The sequence below is a fragment of the Rutilus rutilus genome (genome assembly GCF_951802725.1).
Source record: "Rutilus rutilus genome assembly, chromosome: 13".
Taxonomy (NCBI): Eukaryota; Metazoa; Chordata; class Actinopteri; order Cypriniformes; family Leuciscidae; genus Rutilus; species Rutilus rutilus.
Window position 1 is genome coordinate 1762141 of NC_140218.1, and position 22163 is coordinate 1784303.

The 22163-nt window shown below is 39.5% G+C and overlaps 1 protein-coding gene across 2 annotated transcripts in view; it reads left to right on the forward strand.

Moving 5' to 3' along the window:
* The first annotated feature begins 843 nt into the window (after positions 1 to 843).
* znhit6 (zinc finger HIT-type containing 6) overlaps positions 844 to 22163 on the forward strand; it is a 41463-nt gene continuing 20143 nt past the window's right edge. The window contains exons 1-7 of one of the 2 annotated variants that reach the window (XM_084428551.1): positions 844 to 1063; positions 1476 to 1541; positions 1862 to 1968; positions 2626 to 2714; positions 2982 to 3085; positions 18981 to 19046; positions 19986 to 20066. In XM_084428551.1, coding sequence (XP_084284677.1) covers positions 987 to 1063; positions 1476 to 1541; positions 1862 to 1968; positions 2626 to 2714; positions 2982 to 3085; positions 18981 to 19046; positions 19986 to 20066 — 590 coding nt within the window. In that variant the 5' untranslated portion in view covers positions 844 to 986. The remainder of the gene's footprint in view (positions 1064 to 1475; positions 1542 to 1861; positions 1969 to 2625; positions 2715 to 2981; positions 3086 to 18980; positions 19047 to 19985; positions 20067 to 22163) is intronic. The other variant, XR_014629590.1, reaches the window with a different exon arrangement.

Consider the following 22163-nt stretch of genomic DNA (forward strand, 5'->3'; position numbering starts at 1 on the left):
ACAATGTTCTCGTGAGTTTTTTTTCTCATGGTGTCCGTCTAAATATGTACACTAATAATATATATGAATATGGAAATATGGAACATTTAATTACTTTAATAAGGGAAATATGTTTGTACCCCCTTACAATCATATTATATTATATACAATATTTATATTTATATCATCCAATCATATATGTGTTATTTAGGCTATATATATATATATATATATATATATATATATATATATATATATAAAAAATATTTATATTTATATCTAATATAAATTATATATATAAATATACAGTATATACATGCAAATATTTGTTAAATATATACATGCATGTGTGTGTATTTATACAAATTAATTATACAGGTACACACACATATATTATGTAAACACAAACTTTTGGATGCGATTAATTGTTGCCCAGCACTAAATATATGTGTATACATATATATATATATATATATATATATATATATATAGTATCCATATATATGGATAATATAGATACATGCATAAGTAATACATAAGTTTACTAGTATATTTAGTTTACTGGTTATAGTTTAGTTGACAATGTATTTTTTTAAACATATGTGCCATGGGTTACATACAAAGACTCAACATTACATGGCCATATCCTGTGTAACACTTTAAAATTAATGTTTATGAGGGTCTAAAATGTATATCGATTCGATCTGTTGTAGGCTACTAGCTCAGTTTCAGCTCGACGTATTATTATGTTGTTTAAGGAATGCTGCTTGGTCTTATTGTCAATGTGTTTAACAATGATAATATGTTAATGCCTGTTTGTTATTTGAAATGATAAAAAAATAAAAGGTTTCAGCTCGACGCTCCGACTGTCGTGTGTCGTAAACTGTCGTAAAAAGAGTACGGAATACGGCAGACGCGTGTGCGGAGCGTGCCGAACGTGTTCAGTGTTTTGGTCAGATAGAAACACATGACTAAATCCATATTAAATCTGTGTTGATGTGGTGAATATGTTGCCTGTCATGGACAACAACAGTGAAGTAGATGATGACCGGAGAGGAGTAAAGCGCAAGATAGCGTTGTCGAGGTCAGTTTCTTCAGTGTAAACAGTGTAAATGTGTAATAATGTAGGGTAAATCATAGTGATTGTGTTTCTCTGTTTACATCTGTATACGTTAGTGTTTCTGCTGGTATTGTCGGATATGTTTGCTTGTCTACTGTTAAATTCGGCTAAAACATCTGTTAGACATAAGATCAGTACCATAGTAACTTTAACGTAAGTTACCATGGTTTTACCGTTTAACATTAACTTTTTACCTCAATTGCTTTATGCACATTATTGTATTCCGTTTATATCAGCATTCATATATCGATCGTCAGACATTTGAAACCCATATTGATTGGTCGCTATTTTAAATATAAACAAAGTTAATTTATAATTAAAAACGAGCAAAAGTTTAGGATACAATCCTCTTGTGTTTGTGTCTCGACTTCTTCAGTTGTGATGTTTGTGAGACTGAAGAGGCCAAATACAGATGTCCCAGCTGCAACAAACACACCTGCAGGTGAGACACACACACACACACACACAAACTCACTCACTCATCCACACCCACAATGTCATGTTAACGTATGATAACGTAAAATACACATTAAATAAATGTACATATATATATATATATATATATATATATATATATTGCAGAAATATAACAACAAAAACATGTCAACTGTCCCCTTTAAAGCCCAAAGTATTCTTCAGCCGCCCGCATTTCTGTTCATGAGAAGAACTAAAGTACACCCGGGCCTTAAGTGTGTATTTTGTGTTTGTTTGTTCATGAATGTGTGTGTGCTGTTCTGAGTTCTGCTTCTGTTCTCTGTGCAGTGTGGCTTGTGTCAAGCAGCACAAGATGGCGTCGGGATGCTGTGGTGTTCGGGACAAGACCACGTTTGTCCCTCTCGCTGAATTTGATGAGATCAACCTCCTCAACGGTGAGTATCTGTAGCCGTCTTTACAGAAACCCTGACACCGTGTCCTAACTACACGCGATAAAAGGTTCTTTTCCATGTTTATGTGCTTTAGTTAATGTTAAAAGCGTGTCATGTGACTCTGAATATCATTTAGTGCTCCAGCTTTGTAGCTGTAAAAGCAACAGTGGATAATTCACCTCAGATCTTGAAATGAAACAAATGGAAACAAGAACGAAACTGTGAACAAACAAGTGTATTCTGTGACAAAGATTGTTTTAGTAACTCAGTAGCCTATGTGTTTGAATAATATTTAAACGGTGTAATATTTGTGAATTTGATTATGTAGATACTTATACATTTTCTTGCGAGTGCCGTCAAGATTACTCTCTGGTGCCGCAAGACTCCGCCCACACGCTGTTCTGATTGGCTGACTCCGCCCACACGCTGTTCTGATTGGCTGACTCCGCCCACACACTGTTCTGATTGGCTGACTCCGCCCACACACTATTCTGATTGGCTGTGGGTTTTGATTTATTTTGACGCGTTTCTCAGTCGCGTCTAGTGTGGACAGACAAATAATGTGTCACTGGAGTCTTATCGTGTCTGGTTAGGACACGGTGTGATAGTTACACATAATTGTGATGAGTTGTTGTTGAAGATAACGGTCCGCTCATGTAGATTACAGGTTTCTGGAGGACACCGCTCGACTGAGTCAACAGTCCAACAGAGACGCCGTCCTGCTCGGCAGCCGTCGACACCCGAAGGAGGTGAGTGCCATCCGGGTCACGGCACCAAATGTAACCGGTCCTACTAAACCCGCTGCATGCGGGATTCGAACCGGTGTCTCTAGCATGGGAGCCGGGCACACACAGACAAAGCGGCTCCTGAAGACAAAAAAGCTGAGGACATGTAACTCACACACTCTTCTATGAGCGTGACGTCATGGTCGGTCACGCTGAGGCCGTTCTCAACGGCAAGATGCGACGTCGAAGTTCCACTTCAAAAGGAACTCACTTTCTTTTTCCTCTTTCAAGGGCATGTGGATGATCAGGAGAGCAAGAGCAGCCAAAGTCACCCTGAAGCTTCTGCCCAAAATGTTCAGCAAACATCGGGAGAACAGAACCGTCTTCAGAAGAGAGTGAGTCTCTGGGATTCATTTGTGCTGAAAAGCTTTATCGTTATATGATTGTACATTTATGCATTTGGCAGACGCTTTTATCCATTGCATTTCAAGGGACACATGATAGTATGGATTCATTGTATTTGTATGGATGTAATTAATTGTAATTCCGCCTGCAGATTGCCGTAAGAATCATAATAAGTAGGGATGCTCGATATATCGGCCACCATATCGGTAATGGCCGATTTATGTAAATTTTTAATGTTATCGTTATCGGACCGATAAATAATGTATTACTTCCTCCAGCTGAGACTCTTCAGATGTTCAACATGATGGCTTTGAATCGCTTGAAATATGATTGAAATCACTTCAAAAACGGAAAATACAGTTAAGTTAATATCGGCTACATAAAACCATAATGAGAACATCATAATTGTGTGCTTGAGACGTGGCTTTTAATCGTGAAACTTTTGTTTTTGTGATCAGGCTCTCAAAAATGATATAAAAATTCGGATTTAGATTTATCGGCCAATATATCGGATATCGGTTTCAAATATAAAGAATTATCGGTTATCGGCCAAAATGTTCATTTTAGCGCTCAGCGACATTTTTGCTAATGTGACGTGTATTTTAAATGTATGTTTTAACAAGCCTGTGTCAAGTGTTGTAATGCTTAGTGTTTAAAACAACCCAATGGATTAATTAGACATCTTACCTTTGGGAAGCTGGAGGTTATCCAAGTTAAGTTTAAGAAGTTATTTATGATGATTTTGGGGGGAAAAAACATTCTTTTCAAGAATTAAAATTCTCAAGTTTTGTCTTTAGAAAAATCCTAAGAAAAAATATTAGAAAATTCTTAAGATATGTTAGAAAATAAGAAGAAAATAGCAGTTTTATTGTTAAGAATGTTTTGTGAATCCACTCCTGGTGCTTTCACATGCTTTCACACAGCTGTCTGTAGTTCTGCATTGAGCCACATGGTGGCGCTCTTGGTAAGTGCAGTGATGCTGAGGGGTTTTGTCTCGTCTGACGGACGTGGCTCTTGATGAATGTATGTTGCTGGTGCTGCTCAATGGGATTCTGTTATTTAATGGTGTGTTTTCAGCAGAAAGCTGGCAGGACAGTCTGTCAAGCTGGACCGTAAATCATTACTCTCTGTCCTGATCTTTTTAATTAGCGTAATTAATGTCATTGAAGACGAGAGGTCACCTACTGAACACGCCTCCCTTCATGACATCACCTCATCCCATATATGGCAGTGGAGTGGACACTGGTGATTGGCTGTGCTCAGCAAGGGCATTAGTGATTGGCCGAGTCTGTTGCAGAGAGTCTTGTGATTGGCCCGAGTGAGATCCAGGGATACTGTGATTGGCTAAGTGTACAATTAGCATATATACTAATTAGGAATGTCAAAGGTTTCTAGTACTCTGTGTTGATAAAAAATAAAAAAGCATTTTACCAAGTATGCTAGTAATTTTAATGTAGCTCTTTTGGGACAAGTAGCAAGCTTTCTGACTTTTTTTTGATCAGGCAATCTGATTGGCTGTCAGCTTCTTGGAGTAAAGTAACAGGATTTATTTAATTTTTTTAATCGGTCTGTCTGGCGACGAACTTGTCGAACCGGTTTAATAAAGCACGAACACAGTTTAGCATTTAAGCGACGTCAAGTGTTTTGTTTTGAGGCTTTTAAACTTGTGTATTGTGAAGTATTTCTGTGACGGTTTGGGTTTTCTGCACACTAGGCCGTGATTTAAGTGTCCAATGTAACGACAGATCATTTCTTCCGTACCTTGGCGTACATTTTATCAAAAAAAGAAAAAGCTTCTATCCATTGGTTATGAATGAGAGCTTTTAGTCGATTCTAGGAAAGGGGTGTTTGTTGTTTCCCTGATTAACATTCTACCCCCCCCCCATCCATAATTATCACTCCAAGCTAAACTCAAAAGTTGCCATCCCTGTTATGTACAATAATATACAATCAAACCCAAATGTATTCAGACTCCTTCAACATTCCTCACATTATCACAGTTTATTCGCTAGAGTTTAGAAAATGGTACTAAAATATGAGCAGAACTCAGTTGATATTTGACTGGTTTTGTCCGTCCTTCTGTTAGACTGTCTCATACATGAATTATGTTGAATATCTGTCAGCTGTTAAATTTAACTACACAATTAGATAATACCAGTTTAGCTCAACCAATCACCAAGCAATGCTTCATTGTGTTCAGTGTGTGTGTAAAAAGAGCATTAGCAATTAAAGACAAAACACACTTCAGCAAAACATGATCAGCTCAAAGTGTTGGAATCACTTTTTGGTCCTAAATGTCACTGGTAGTCACTGGATGAAGAATATTTGGGTATAATATGTCACAGTTTACTTTATTTTGCTCTCCTCGCTTACATAAATGAACTATAGTGTCCTGCACACACTAGTTAAACATATCTGGTGTCTGAATCCTCTTTGGTTTGACTGTATGTGACGTTCTGCCAGTATGAGCGACAGAAGCAGGACAAACGAGGGACAGAAATGGGTTTCAGAATGTACCAAGTACACAATATCAGAAGCAGATGTTCAGCAACTGCACACGGTTAGCGACACGCTGCGCTGCAGCCAGATGTGCCGAGGGAAGGCCGCGCAAAGCCAAACCATAAAGCCAAAAGTGAACGTTCAAGTTCACAACACACCCATCAGATCCCAAAGCAGTGCTTTAGGTCAAAGTTCACGCTTTAGGATGCTGCTTGTTGGCGTGTTGTTGCACATGTGTTCTGGATGAAGTTTTACAGCCGCTGAATGAGTCTAAATCACCGTAATGCTGATCGGTGTGCTTCCTCAGGAGGACCGCTGTCAGCTCCTTAACAAGACACTTAGCAGAACTCGCTAATTCTTTCGGAAATGATAAACGGCGATACCTTTGGCATCTCATCGTGGAACACGGAGGCCACGAGAAAGACGGCCATCTGTTGGGTTTATATCGAGGACACGAGGAATTTTCCTGTCCGTCGTAGCCGCTATGTTTCGCTAATGTTGCGCTAATGTTGCATAGAGGTAATGCAACGTTTCTTGAACAAAATGGGAAATATTCGTACCTAAACCGTTCGAGGATAATACAGAAATCTGAGTGTATCTGCTTTTTATTTAACACCATGACCTTTCTTTTTTTCTTTTACACCTTCATTCTTGCAGATCGTGATACACTGGGGTCTCGTTTATAAAACTGTGCGGACGATCCTTACTAAAAGTGTACATGCACTGAAAGCCAAAAAATATTCGGACTCACTCTACCAGTCAGAAGTTTTGGATCGATACGATTTTTAGTGTTTTTAAAAGAAGTTTCTTCTGCTCACCAAGGCTTTTTAAAATGTCATTTATTCCTGTGATTTGGGATGCACCGATATGGGAATTTTGGCCAATACCGATAATTCGTTATATTTGAAAGCCGATAACCGATATATTGGCCGATAAATCGAAATTTAAGGTCTATAGGCTATAGCTAATCTTGCCCTTCATGACGACTGTGACGGGGTGAATGTTTTGTATAACTCATCCGTTTAAATTATATTAAGCCTTAAAGTTCTGCATAATGAAGGGCATGGCCACTTGAGTGACAGGTGGATTGTCACTACTAGCCGTTTGTCTGCTGTCTGTTAGCGTCACCTCAGCTAATCCGCCTCGCTGCGCATTTTCGTTTATCCGGGAGTGATGCGCTAACAAGATGGCGACGGCCGGCTCCGCCCACTTTGGGCTTCAGAAACGCTCTTCAGAAACACTACGGGTGACGTCACGCACACTACGTCCATATTCTTTTACAGTCTACGGTTGAAACCTGCGGAAGTGGTGTTTTGTGCGACGCAGCGGTTATAAATGAGGCTCCTGGTCACTTTGTTTCCACTCTGTACTGCGTTCGTGTGCCTTTGCTTTAGACGTTATGCAGACTTCACTGCGCAACATCTGCCTTAGGTGAAGGGCCAGCTTGTGTTTGGGAGTGTATGTGCCGTTACCTTCGAGATGTCATGTAGAATAACCAATTAATTATCGAGCGGGACGTGTTGTCCATGAGCGCCAGGGCTCGTTTGGAGTGATGTTGACTTCTGCAGGTGTCATTAAGCTGCTGTTGGAACGAGTCCTTGCAGGTTTTTTGGGGCCTCTGAATGAATTTTGCGGTCTTTACAGGCTTTTAATATGTTTCTGAGTGTGCCTGTGCAGAACTCGCATCCATCCTAAAGTGATGCACAATTAACCATGGATTTCTGCATTTTCATCCAATGTGTATGTTGTTTAAAGGAGTAGTTCACTTCAGAATAAAAATTTACTGATAATTTACTCTCCTCCACGTCATCCAAGATATTCATGTTTTTCTTTCTTCAGTTGAAAATAAATGAAGGTTTTTTAGGGAAAACATTCCAGGATTTTCCGCCATATAGTGACTTCAATGGGGTCCAACGGGTCGAAGGTCCAGATGTGAGTTTCAGTGCAGCTTCAAAGTCTCGACACGATCCAGCCGAGGAATAAGAGTCTTATCTAGACAAACCAGCGGACATTTTATAACAAAAATAAACATTTATAAACTCTTTAACCACAAATGCTCGTCTTGCACTAGCTGTGATGCGCCACACATTACGTAATTGTGTTGAAAGGTCAAGCGTGACGTAGGCGGAAGAACCGACCTAGTGTTTACAAAGCGAACGTGCAAAGACTCAGTCAAACACAATTTACTAAATAAAATAAAAGGTAAAATAACGATTTCGGACGATTTGAAGTTGGAGAAAATGAAAATTTTCACCCTACTCTACATTTCCCATCTACGTTAGGTTACGGCCTGACCTTTCCAACGTAATGAGTGAAGTCGCCGTGGACGTCCAAGACGAGCATTTGTGGTTAAAAAGTATATAAATGTTTATTTTTGTTATAAAATGGCCACTGGATTGTCTAGATAAGACTCTTATTCCTCGGCTGGATCGTGTCGAGACTTTGAAGCTGCACTGAAACTCACATCTGGACCTTCGACCCGTCGGACCCCATTGAAGTCACTATATGGAGAAAATCCTGGAGTGTTTTCCTCAAAAACCTTCATTTCTTTTCGACTGAAGAAAGAAACACATGAACATCTTGGGTGACGTGGGGGAGAGTAAATTATCAGGAATACGTCAAATTAACAGGAAAAGTTCATTAACAGTTCTGTATATAAAGCAGGTTTTAGTTATAATGAAGCTTGACTGTTTCTTTTCTCTTTAGACCACAGGGGTTTTAACTCATTCCTCAGACATTGATTGCTTCTGGCTGCTTGCTGCAAATAAACGCCATTAGTAATTTGAAAAGCTTATTTAGTCTAAGACTTTGGCACTTTCTGACGTTCCTGATTCTGTTGATAATGATTTCCTGAGAGTGACATAATAAAAGCATTGTTAAACCAACCACAACTCTTACCCAACAGGCTTTGCTGTTCCAGCGTCTTTTTGAAATTTCTCACTCATGAGATCATCTGATTGAACCTGATCTCTGCTGTTTGTTGGTTTTCAGAGTCTATTCATGGTTTGCATCGATAAACCTTTTGTGTTTTGCATTGAGCACACCCGATGCAGTGATTTCAGTGATGGCCATGTGTTTCTGTACCAGTTCAAAGTGACTAAAACTGTGTGTTTAAGACTTAAAGAGGACATATTATGCACATTGTTACAAGATTTAAAAGGAATCTTAGGTGTCCCTAGAAGTGCAATGGGGATGGACGATATTATAATATATCGAAGATGATTATAACAGTCAATTACCAGACGATTGTCAACAATGTCTGAGAAAAATGTCAAATATGAATTCAAGAATTTTATTTTATTTTTTATCTAGTTACACTCTATACCCAAACACTGGGTTGTTACGTCTGACCCAGGATCTGGGTTACACAAAAACTACCCATACACTGGGTTGTTATGTCTGACCCAGGATCTGGGTTACACAAAAACTACCCAAACACTGGGTTGTTACGTCTGACCCAGGATCTGGGTTACACACAAACTTCCCAAACACTGGGTTAAGTCAAGTCTGACCCAGGATCTGGGTTACACACAAACTTCCCAAACACTGGGTTAAGTCAAGTCTGACCCAAGATCTGGGTTACACAAAAACGACCCAAACACTGGGTTGTTACGTCTGACCCAGGATCTGGGTTACACACAAACTTCCCAAACACTGGGTTGTTACGTCTGACCCAGGATCTGGGTAACACAAAAACTACCCAACCACTGGGTTAAGTCAAGTCTGACCCAGGATCTGGGTTACACAAAAACTACCCAAACACTGGGTTGTTACGTCTGACCCAGGATTTGGGTTACACAAAAACTACCCAAACACTGGGTTGTTACGTCTGACCCAGGATCTGGGTTACACAAAAACTACCCACAACACTGGGTTGTTACGTCTGACCCAGGATCTGGGTTACACAAAAACTACCCAAACACTGGGTTGTTACGTCTGACCCAGGATCTGGGTTACACAAAAACTACCCACAACACTGGGTTGTTACGTCTGACCCAGGATCTGGGTTACACAAAAACTACCCAAACACTGGGTTGTTACGTCTGACCCAGGATCTGGGTTACACAAAAACTACCCACAACACTGGGTTGTTACGTCTGACCCAGGATCTGGGTTACACAAAAACTACCCAAACACTGGGTTGTTACGTCTGACCCAGGATCTGGGTTACACAAAAACTACCCACAACACTGGGTTGTTACGTCTGACCCAGGATCTGGGTTACACAAAAACTACCCAAACACTGGGTTGTTACGTCTGACCCAGGATCTGGGTTACACAAAAACTACCCAAACACTGGGTTGTTACGTCTGACCCAGGATCTGGGTTACACAAAAACTACCCACAACACTGGGTTGTTACGTCTGACCCAGGATCTGGGTTACACAAAAACTACCCACAACACTGGGTTGTTACGTCTGACCCAGGATCTGGGTTACACAAAAACTACCCAAACACTGGGTTGTTACGTCTGACCCAGGATCTGGGTTACACAAAAACTACCCAAACACTGGGTTGTTACGTCTGACCCAGGATCTGGGTTACACAAAAACTACCCACAACACTGGGTTGTTACGTCTGACCCAGGATCTGGGTTACACAAAAACTACCCACAACACTGGGTTGTTACGTCTGACCCAGGATCTGGGTTACACAAAAACTACCCACAACACTGGGTTGTTACGTCTGACCCAGGATCTGGGTTACACAAAAACTACCCACAACACTGGGTTGTTACGTCTGACCCAGGATCTGGGTTACACAAAAACTACCCAAACACTGGGTTGTTACGTCTGACCCAGGATCTGGGTTACACAAAAACTACCCAAGCACTGGGTTGTTACGTCTGACCCAGGATCTGGGTTACACAAAAACTACCCACAACACTGGGTTGTTACGTCTGACCCAGGATCTGGGTTACACAAAAACTACCCAAGCACTGGGTTGTTACGTCTGACCCAGGATCTGGGTTACACAAAAACTACCCACAACACTGGGTTGTTACGTCTGACCCAGGATCTGGGTTACACAAAAACTACCCAAACACTGGGTTGTTACGTCTGACCCAGGATCTGGGTAACACAAAAACTACCCAACCACTGGGTTAAGTCAAGTCTGACCCAGGATCTGGGTTACACAAAAACTACCCAAACACTGGGTTGTTACGTCTGACCCAGGATCTGGGTAACACAAAAACTACTCAAACACTGGGTTGTTACGTCTGACCCAGGATCTGGGTTACACAAAAACTACACAAACACTGGGTTGTTACGTCTGACTCAGGATCTGGGTTACACAAAAACTACCCAAACAATGGGTTGTTACGTCTGACCCAGGATCTGGGTTACACACAAACTATCCAAACACTAAAAAAAAAAAAAAAAAAAAAAAAAAAAAAAATACCCAAAAGGCTCAAACCAGGATTTGGATAGAAAAAATAACCCAATATTTTTTAGAGTGTATAAGGGTTGGAAATAGAAAATTGATTCCAAATTTGGAATCAGATACTTGACATCAGGAATCAAATACTTGTTATAAAATTAACATTACTGCTAAAAAAATAAATAAATAAAAACTACGAAAAAATTCAACTGTATCCTATAAATTTGGAATCGGCAGTGATTTCTTCCTTTTCAAGAATAATATGATCAAATAGGCCTATTATTTTTGTTTGAAGTCTAATATAAAAGAAACTGCACCTGGTCCTGTTACACTGTGATGTCACTATGTATAGAAAATGTGAACGACTCATTTTGAGACGCTGTTTATGATTTATGGGGAATATTAAATAAAGAGTGTGTGGATTTTTACCATTTTAGGGTGGTTGTGTCACACTGCCGACACACATTTACAGTCAAACCAAAATGAATTCAGACACCTTCAACATTTCTCACATTATCACAGTTTATTCACTATAGTTTAGAAAATGGTAGTAAAATATGAGCAGAACTCAGTTGATATTTGACTGGTTTTGTCCGTCCTTCTGTTAGACTGTCTCACACATGAATTATGTTGAATATCCGTCAGCTGTTAAATTTAACTACACAATTAGATAATACCAGTTTTGCTCAACCAATCACCAAGCAATGCTTCATTGTGTTCAGTCTGTGTGTAAAAAGAGCATTAGCAATTAAAGAAAACACACTTCAGCAAAACATGATCAGGTCGGAATCAAGTGTCGGAATCATTTTTGCTCCCATATTTTGCTGGTAGTCACTGAATGAAGAATATTTGGGTATAATATGTCACAGTTTACTTTATTATCCTATGCTCTGTATGCATTACATGCATTACTGTATTCAAAGACCATGTAAAAGTGAATTTTGCATATTAGGTCCCCTTTATAGGTGCCACAAAGCCAACAAAGGCCAGTTTGAGCTCTCGAATCTTTACAGTACTCCCTGTGAGAAAAGATCTGGACTTGAGCGACCAGTTGGAAGCTGTAGCTGAGGGCTAACCAGGTGTGTGAAAGATAACACACCTTTTAATGGTTTTTCCTTGCCCAGGGCCTACAACAGGTGTATGATCGACTTGACCTCACCGTTGAAGAATCCTTCTGTATCCCAATATTATTATGAAAACAAAACCCGTGTCTATGGTGATTTAGAAATCTTACACGTCTTTTCGTTTTACACTTGGGTGTCTCCATTTTTCCTGTCCGCTGGCATCTCTCCGAACAGAAACATCCAAAACATTTACTTGATATCCATAAAAATCTCGTTTTCTGAGAAATGGATCCAAATTAAGGGGTTAAAAAAAAAAAAAAAAAAAAAAAGTTTTAATTTGAATCACGAACTAAATCCATTTAAACCATTTCTCAGAAAGCAAGACCTCCTTTCTTATGATGTTTTGGATCCTAGTTAGGGATGCTTGAGATATCAGCCACCATATCGGTATCGGCCGATATATGATCTTTTTTAACTTTAGCGTAAGGTTCTCAAAAACTATATAAAAATGTGGATTTAGATTTATCGGCCAATAGAGCATCACAGTCCCGCCCACAGCCCAAGAGAGCTTAGGTGCCGGAAGTAAATTTCCCATTCATTTCTCCCATTGACGTTTTGGAAAAATCCGTATCTAAAGAGTTTTAGAACATGTCTGAGGATAACCATCATTATCAATCATCAATATCATTTTGAGTAGAAAATCCAAAAAAAACAAGACTGTGTACATATTTTCATTTCCGAGCGAAGGAACTACTCATCCCATAATCCACCGCGCCTCACTGAAGTCGACTGAAGCCACAACCGCGAAAGAGCCTTTTGAGCGACTTCCAAATCTGACGACGGCCACGCGACCTTTTTCCTCCAGTGAATTTTATATAGTGAATGTGCAGTTAATAGCAGTTCTTTCAGTAGTAATCGTGTAAATAATAGTGTTTTATATAGGTCTGGTCTGCTCTTGGACCACCATCATATTCAGGTTATTAACTTGCCATGAATTATTACACAAATGTTCAGTAAATGCACGAAGAGGTATGCCTAGGCTAAATATTGTTTTGACAGTGGCATCATAAAATGCTTGATATGACTCGTACCATATGAAGGCTACAGTAGCCTAGCTAAAGTGAACGATAATGCTAACTAACGTTACCAACCTCCCTGCAAAACTCACCACAACTTTGTAGGTCTTGTCCCTCATGCTGGCCCTTACAAAACCCACAAGCTGACCCTCGGACACGCTACACTCAACCACATGACCCGATCTGAAGTGGTTTTCATCCCTCTGAACACTTTTGTTTTCCTCCTTGAAAAAAGCCATCATGGCAGCCAAGGAGATCATGATTGCACTGATAAGTCTACCGTGCAGAAACGCAACACAGTTTTTTTATTTTTTTTTATTAATGATCTTCAGTCTTCACGGACCTTCGCGGGGTTTAACCAGACAGTTACACGAGCTCCACCAATCAGATGCATCACTGTGGGATTGTGGGATTGTTCAGGATTGTGGGTAATGAAGTACTTATCCAAGACATTGTGAATAAAAGGCATTTATCTCAAAACAAGGTTAGTGCCCCATGAACTTTTGGCGTTTATATGAGCATATACAATCGCTTAGTACAGCCCGTAGCTGGTTTTAAGTCTACCATGTATGGTTACGTTTTCATGGCTTATACCCTCTTACTTCCGGCACCGGCTGTGGGCGGGACTGTGATGCTCTATACACCGGTTGTTATCAGCTTTCAAAGAAGAATTATCGGTTATCGGTATCGACCAAAATTGGTGCATCACTAATCCTAGTATCTTTATTCAAGAATGCTTTGATACACTGTAAAAAAAAGTTGGTGCCTTAATTTTTTTTTTTTTTTTTGTACAATCAACTTGGATGTTTAAGTCATTGCAACTTAAATTACATTAAACTGTCAATTGTTTGATGCGAAAAGCATTGGATAGACATTACAAAAAAAATAAAAATTATGCAGCTCAGAGATTGCATGAATATGAGTGAAAAATTATATATTTATATATAATATAAAATGTATTAATTATCGTCATATTGACTTATCCTCCTCGGATGATTTTTATTTTAGCTTTATTAAAGACTTATTTATAGGCCTATTTCATTTTGTTTTTTAATAAAATTTGTGTGCATGTGTGTAATTTTTTTAAAATAAATAATATAAATATACATATACACACATACATTTTATTTATTTAGCAAATAAATATAACATTTTATATTAATATATATATGCACACTTTTTTTAAATATTTAAATTAAAAATATATAAATGCACAATTATATATATATATATATATATGATTATATTATATATAATTTCTTTATGTATTTATACATTTAATTTTATTATTTAATAAAATGTCTTTATTTGTTATTTATAAATAAATAATTTAATTATTAGAATATGTAATACATCATTTATTAAATAACATTTATTTACTTATTTAATTGCTTAACTTATTTTGATGAGTTAAAGCAATGTAAAAACATATGTTGTCATAACATATTGATCATATAATTTTTTTACAGTGTATTTCTCCTGGAAAAGAAGCCAAAAAATGTTGAGGAAGATGTTGAGTTTTTTCCATTAGGGGGAAAAGAAAAAGTTTCCATTGGATGTTGTAGGCGTTCACAATGCTTTCTCACCTGGTATTCCAGGACTTCTTTACCACGCCTTCCTTCCTGATCTCCAGCGGGACGCCAAGCCTGTGCAAACTCAGAAACACCTTTGCCTGGAGGGCGGCAGAACGCCATATCGGTATCTGCCGATTTTAATGTTATCGTTATCGGCCCGATAATAAAATTTTACCGATATATTAAAGCCAATAAATCATGTATTATTTCCTTCAGCTGAGACTCTTCAGATGCGCACTGTTCATAATGATGGCTTTAAATGCTTGAAATATGATTGTAACCACTTCAAAAAAGGAAAATACAGTTCAGTGCAACATGTGCAGTGCAAGTCTGTATAACAACTACATAAAATCATAATGAGAGCATTATAATTGTGTGTTTGGGACATGGTTTTTAATGGTGAGACTCTTATTTTTGTGATCAGGCTCTCAAACATTTAAAAAAAATTGGATTTAGGTTTATTGGCCAATATATCGGTTATTGCAAATATAAAGAATTATCGGTTATCGGCCAAAATGTTCGTATCGGTGCATCTTTAATATTTAAGATATTTCTGCTGGAAAAGAAGCCAAAAATGTTGACAAGGAAAATCCCTTTTGCAGTGCATCACATCTCTTTTTTCCATTAGGGGAAAAAAAAAACACGAAAAAAAGTTTCCATTGGATGTTGTAGGCGTAACAATGCCTTCGCACCTGGTATTCCAGGACTTTTCCACCACGCCTTCCATCCTGATCTCTAGCGGGACGCCAAGCCTGTGCAAACTCATAAATACCTTTGCCTGGAGGGTAACGTCTTTACACCTGTGAAAGTAAACCCTGCTCTCCTCCAAACCCCAGTCCTTCGCCCTGACCTGCTGCCCACCCCAGGCTGGAAAACCACCACCATTCCTGTCCACACTCCTCTGCCAGAACCTTGATATCTGATCTCGCGTCTCAAGTGTGTGTTTTGGAGGGGCTGGTTGTGTAACAGTGCCATCTGGATCTGGTGTGTGTGTGCGCTCAAGTCTTGGCGGAGACTCTTTTGGGATTGGCACGCTGCGGATGAGTCAGCGGATGATGGGCATATCAAAGATTCCTCTTGTTCTAGTCATGTGATTCATGTAGCAAATAAGTCAGTGCTGATTGTTTCGTTCACCTTTGGCCCATTTTGACTCATGCAGAGTTAAACTGGAGAAAGTCTGTCCCATTAAAGTGTTTGTTTAGCCGTAACTTGTCGTACATTTTGTCGTTCCAAACACTTAAGACCTTTGTTCATCATCGAAACACAGATTGAGATAGTTGTAATGCAAACTGAGAGGTTTCTGTCCATCGAAAGTCTATTCACTCAAAACTTAGTGAGGTTCATAAAGGCAGCATAAAATAAATCCATATAAAAATTGAGCGTTTTAAACCAAGTCTTTTTCACTTAGGCTTTTACACTTAAAAATATTGATCAAATGATCTTGATTTTAGATTTGCAAAGTGTTCTCAATTTACTTTTTTTTTTTTATTAAAAAATCCTACATTAAAGCATCCATCTAGACATCATCCATCCACCCATCCATCCACTCATCCATCCATCCATCCACTCACTCATCCATACATCCATCCACTCATCCATCCACCATCAATCCATCCACTCATCCATCCATCCACTCATCCATACATCCATCCACTCATCCATCCACCATCAATCCATCCACTCATCCATCCATCCACTCATCCATCCATCCACTCATCCATCCATCCACTCATCCATCCATCCACCCACCCATCCACCATCAATCCATCCACTCATCCATCCATCCATCCACTCATCCATCCATCCATCCACCCATCCATCCACTCATCCATCTATCCACCCATCCATCCATCCACCCATCCATCCACTCATCCATCCATCCACTCATCCATCCATCCATCCATCGATCCACTCATCCATCCATCCACTCATCCATCTATCCACCCATCCATCCACCCACCCATCCATCCATCCATCCATCCACTCATCCATCCATCCATCCACTCATCCATCCATACATCCATCCATACATCCATCCATCCATCCACTCATCCATACATCCATCCACCCATCCATCCATCCACCCATCCATCCATCCATCCACTCATCCATCCACCCATCCATCCACTCATCCATCCACCCATCCATCCACTCATCCATCCACTCATCCATCTATCCATCCATCCACCCATCCATCCACCCATCCATCCACTCATCCATACATCCACTCATCCATCCATCCACTCATCCATACATCCATCCACTCATCCATACATCATCCACTCATCCATACATCCATCCACCCATCCATCCATCCACCCATCCATCCACTCATCCATCCATACATCCATCCACCCACCCATCCATCCACTCATCCATCCATACATCCATCCATCCACCCATCCATCCACTCATCCATCCATACATCCATCCACCCACCCATCCATCCACTCATCCATCCACCCACCCACTCATCCATCCATCCACTCATCCATCCATCCACTCATCCATCCATCCACTCATCCATCCACTCATCCATCCACTCATCCATCCATCCACTCATCCATCCACTCATCCATCCACTCATCCATCCACTCATCCACCCATCCATCCACTCATCCATCCACTCACCCATCCATCCACTCATCCATCCACTCATCCATCCACTCATCCATCCACCCACCCACTCATCCATCCATCCACCCATCCATCCATCCACTCATCCATCCACTCATCCATCCACCCACCCACTCATCCATCCATCCACCCACTCATCCACCCATCCATCCATCCACTCATCCATCCACTCATCCATCCACTCACCCACTCATCCACCCATCCATCCATCCACTCATCCATCCACTCATCCACTCATCCATCCACTCATCCATCCACCCACCCACTCAGCCATCCATCCACCCACTCATCCACCCATCCATCCATCCACTCATCCATCCATCCACCCACTCATCCACCCATCCATCCATCCACTCATCCATCCACTCATCCACTCATCCATCCACTCATCCATCCATCCACCCACCCGTCCGTCCGTCTTAAAACATTTTATAGTCCGGCAAGTCGCACCAAAATTTGATTGATCGATTGAGGTTATGTCGGTTTGCAACCTTAACTTGAGGCTAATAAATCTCAGTGTGACATCTTCAGCAGTTTGTTCTTGGCAGCCATGTGCCCTACAGCAGCTCCAGTGACTGTGGGATCTGCCCGGCCCATAACACGACTCTCAGGGGCTGGATTTGGTTTCTGTTCGTCCTCATATTGCCAGGATCGTGCTGACAGAGCCAAGTTTTCTGGTTTGTGCATGTCGCATTAAGAGTTCTTGAGTGTAAAACTCTTAGCAGCAGCTGTGGAAGTGGTCAGCGGGATTTCATGTTCTTTGAATCTTGTAAAGAAATCTTTCGTTTTATTGTCTGTACTCCAGTTCTGCCACTCAACATGGGGTTTCTGCCAGCTGGATTATCGTCATCATAACCATGATGCCCAGCATTGATTCGTTCCCTCCAAACACACACCTTCTCGAACGCATTGGCAACATTGGCCTGTCAGACACTGGCGACACTCCAGCGTGTTGTTCCAGTAAATACTAACCATGATGCCAGGCAGGGCTTGATCAACACATGTGCAATCTGAATCATGTGAACCGGTTTATTGTTGACCATAGTGATGCTGTCTGGACTGTCCAGCTTTGTCAAAGAGCTTGATTACTGGAAAAACTTTGCTGTTGGCCGTCACACTGACTTTTCTGGAACATAACTTTCTTTCTGTTAGAACATTGAGACCATGATTTCAGTGCTTCACATCAATCTGATTTTCAAATTCTTCATACAGTGACTTCCAGTAACATTGGTCACCAGAAATGATTCGGACACTTTGAGCTGATCATGTTTTCCTGAAGTGTGTTTTCTTTAATTGCTAATGCTCTTTTTACACACACACTGAACACAATGAAGCATTGCTTGGTGATTGGTTGAGCTAAACTGGTATTATCTAATTGTGTAGTTAAATTTAACAGCTGACACATATTCAACATAATTCATGTGTGAGACAGTCTAACAGAAGGACGGACAAAACCAGTCAAATATCAACTGAGTTCTGCTCATATTTTACTACTATTTTCTAAACTATAGCGAATAAACTGTGATAATGTGAGAAATGCTGAAGGTGTCTGAATAAAATCTGGTTTGACTGTATGTTGCAATATGTGGTCTAGATGGTGTTTTGGGAACCATAACTCCGTTGTGAAATATCTTTCTGGTTTTAATCCCGCAGGGAAGGACGATTCCACTGGCATCTGAAGATCCATTTTCCTCAGAGCAATGCGGTTTATTCAGAGAGGTATGAAACACCCTTCTCTTATGTTTCTGTATTTTTTAAAGTGTTTAGGCGGTGCTTTGGTTGATGACGTTTTATGGTGCGGATTACAAAATCCAGTCATTCAAATGTAATGTACAATATAATGTCTCCGAACCTGGAAAGAGTAGGGCTGTACATATAATCAAATTGTGATATGGATTGTTAATTTATTTATTTGATTACATTTTAAATTATTAATCAAATTGTTAATGTTTTATACCTTCATTTAATTACCCAGTTTCTTTTATATAAATTTGAATTATATCATAAATCCAGAAAAATTTAAACAGACAACAACAAAAACAACATTTCACAGGGCCTATTACTGTAATAATGACACTATTAAATTGTTCTATGAATTCAATTTATTGGACGTGCTTTTTGATTAAATTAAATTTGATAATAATTTGATTATTATAAACCATTAGAACGAAATCCAGAAAAATCTAAACAAAAAAACACAGAATTTGGGGAAAATAAAACAGAATTTGGGAAATAAAAATGGATTTCCTAGGGCTCTAAAAATTAGATTTAAAAAAAAAAATGAATACGTTTTGTTAAATTGTATTGGTTTTGTAATTGATTTGTTAAATTGTATTGGTTTTGTAATTGATTAGACATGCATTTTGATTACTAAAATGTAATTTAACCATTAAAGGAATCCAGAGACATTAAAACGGGGGAAAAGGACAAGCCGATAGTTATGAGTAGCATTATTAAAGGGATAGTTCAGCCAAAAATAAAAAAATTCTGCAAACTTTCTAAACCATCAGAATGACAATTTTATCATTCCAAATCCATGAAACAAGAGAGTTTCAATTCATGTCACGATTCAGAAAACAGTGTTTTGGTCACTATGAAGTTAATTTTTAATTTTCAGTTTTATTTGTTTTTCATGAATTGATTTTTCCCTTTCCTCAGGTTTCCTGATGACAAACGGCTCGATCAGATTCTCAACCACTACATTCATCCTTCAGAATCAGATCCGGTCAAACGACAAAAGTATGTCAAACACCCCATCAGTGCCACATTTGTCTGACTTTAAATGCACTGGTTCATAGAACTGCACGATTAATGGTGTTTTAATCATCAACACAATTTGTGCTCGCCTCGGTTAATTAAGAATAATCATTTGCTTATTATTATGTTTGAATTGGATCATCGAAGGTCAACAGCAATCTCATAAAGTGAGATTAAGTGCATAAATTATATTTGTATTATTTAACATATTGGGCCCTATTTTAATGCTCTGAAACGCAAGTAACTTTGTGGGCGGGTCTTAGCGCTGTTGCTATTATACCGGCGGGATAAATGACTCTTGCGCCCGACGCAAATCTAAAATGTGTTGGTCTGAAGTAGCTTCATTACTCATAGGTGTGGTTTGGGCGTAACGTGAAATAAACCAATCAGAGCGACATCTCACATTCCCTTTAAGAGCAGGCGTGCTTGTTCCATGGCGGATTGCTATTATAACGGCGGATTTGCCAGACGCACGCCAGGAGCGGTTCACAGCCGAGGAGACCGACGTTCTCGTCAGGGCCGTAAAACACAGAGAAGTGACATTGGGGATGGAGAAACACACCCAGATTAGCTTCGGTTAAACAGGCGTATGATAATTTGGGTAAATGTGTAAGCTAGATTTATGCCTATTCTTTCACATCTTCATGGACACCACAATGATTTCCCTCGTGTGGAATATTTTTCCTTGTAATAATGTATGATTTGCAAAAATGAAAACTGCTGCGTCTGTGTAGATGAGAGAAGGAAAGTGTGTGTGTGTTGTGCACACGCTACATTATGGCCAAGCATGCGCTCTTAAAATAGCATCTGAATAACGCGCCACTGACTTTAGACGAGGTTTCTCCTGATCAGTGGCGGAATTGTTTTCTGAAACTGCAAAATAGCACCAGGGAACGTTTGCGCCGGAACACGCCTCCTCTTTTCCCTGAACCGCCCCCGGGAGCGCAAGTTCATTCCCTAATTTACCGACGTGCGTCTGTGGAGGGAAAAGTCCGCTGTGCGCGGGTGCAAAATAGGAATGAAACATGCGTCGCTGTACAAAGTCAATTGCACTGGGTGCGAGATAGGGCCCTGTGTGTTAGTGCAGGTTTGTGTAATCTGAGTTTGCTTTTTACTGTTTTTATCTGCATTTCATCTCTGCTCTCACTCAACATGCGGACAGGAGAGCTGATTAATAATATTAACGGTTCGTACAAGGTGCTTAAAATGCTTAAAGTTCTTGAATTTGACTTTTTTTTATTTAAGTCCTGGAAAACCCTTAAACTTTATGATATTTATGAAAAGCTACTTGAATTATTGAAAGACAATATATGTGAAATTAGTGTTTAATATTATTGATAAAACAATCTTTTCACACAATATTAACGCTGCAACCCGTCTGATGTAGATATAGAGCCATTTCTCATGGATATGAGTGTGATATTGCTCATTAATATCCAAGTATATGATACATCTTTCATTTTCAAGTTAATCACATATTCATGGGAGAAAAATAATAAGAATAAAATTGAATAAGGAAAGCGATATCTTTGTCATAATATCCTTTCAGTGGTTAAAGTCACCGCAGTCATTGCTTGTGTTGCACTTTATTTGTACCATTTTGTTTTATTAGTTATTTTTGTTTATCTATTTGCCCTTTTTTAGAATTTAAAAGATAATAAAGATATTGTTTATTAAGTGAGATCTCTGATTATAGTCCTTGAAAACCAAAAAAGTAGTGCTTGAAAAGTCCTTGAAAGTCCTGGAATTTAATTGTACAGTGTCTGTACGAACCCTGATTACTTTATATTCCTTAAAGTACTTTACTTCAAAATAGTTTTGAACCATTAAGACGAGCTCAAACTGCAGAAAATGCACGTGTGTAGACAATGAGTCATGAATACTGACAGTGATTTAACATTGCTCTGGCTGGACGTCGACCGGTGAGAAGACGCCGTTTTAAAACACGCAGGTCTCGTGGATCTCCACACACATCTGGCGTTTGCACATTTCTTGTCGCCTGCATCTCATTTCTGATGTAATCTCGATGAGTTTTTACAGCTGAAATGTGGCATGAGCGCAGCATTGTCAGTCAGTGAG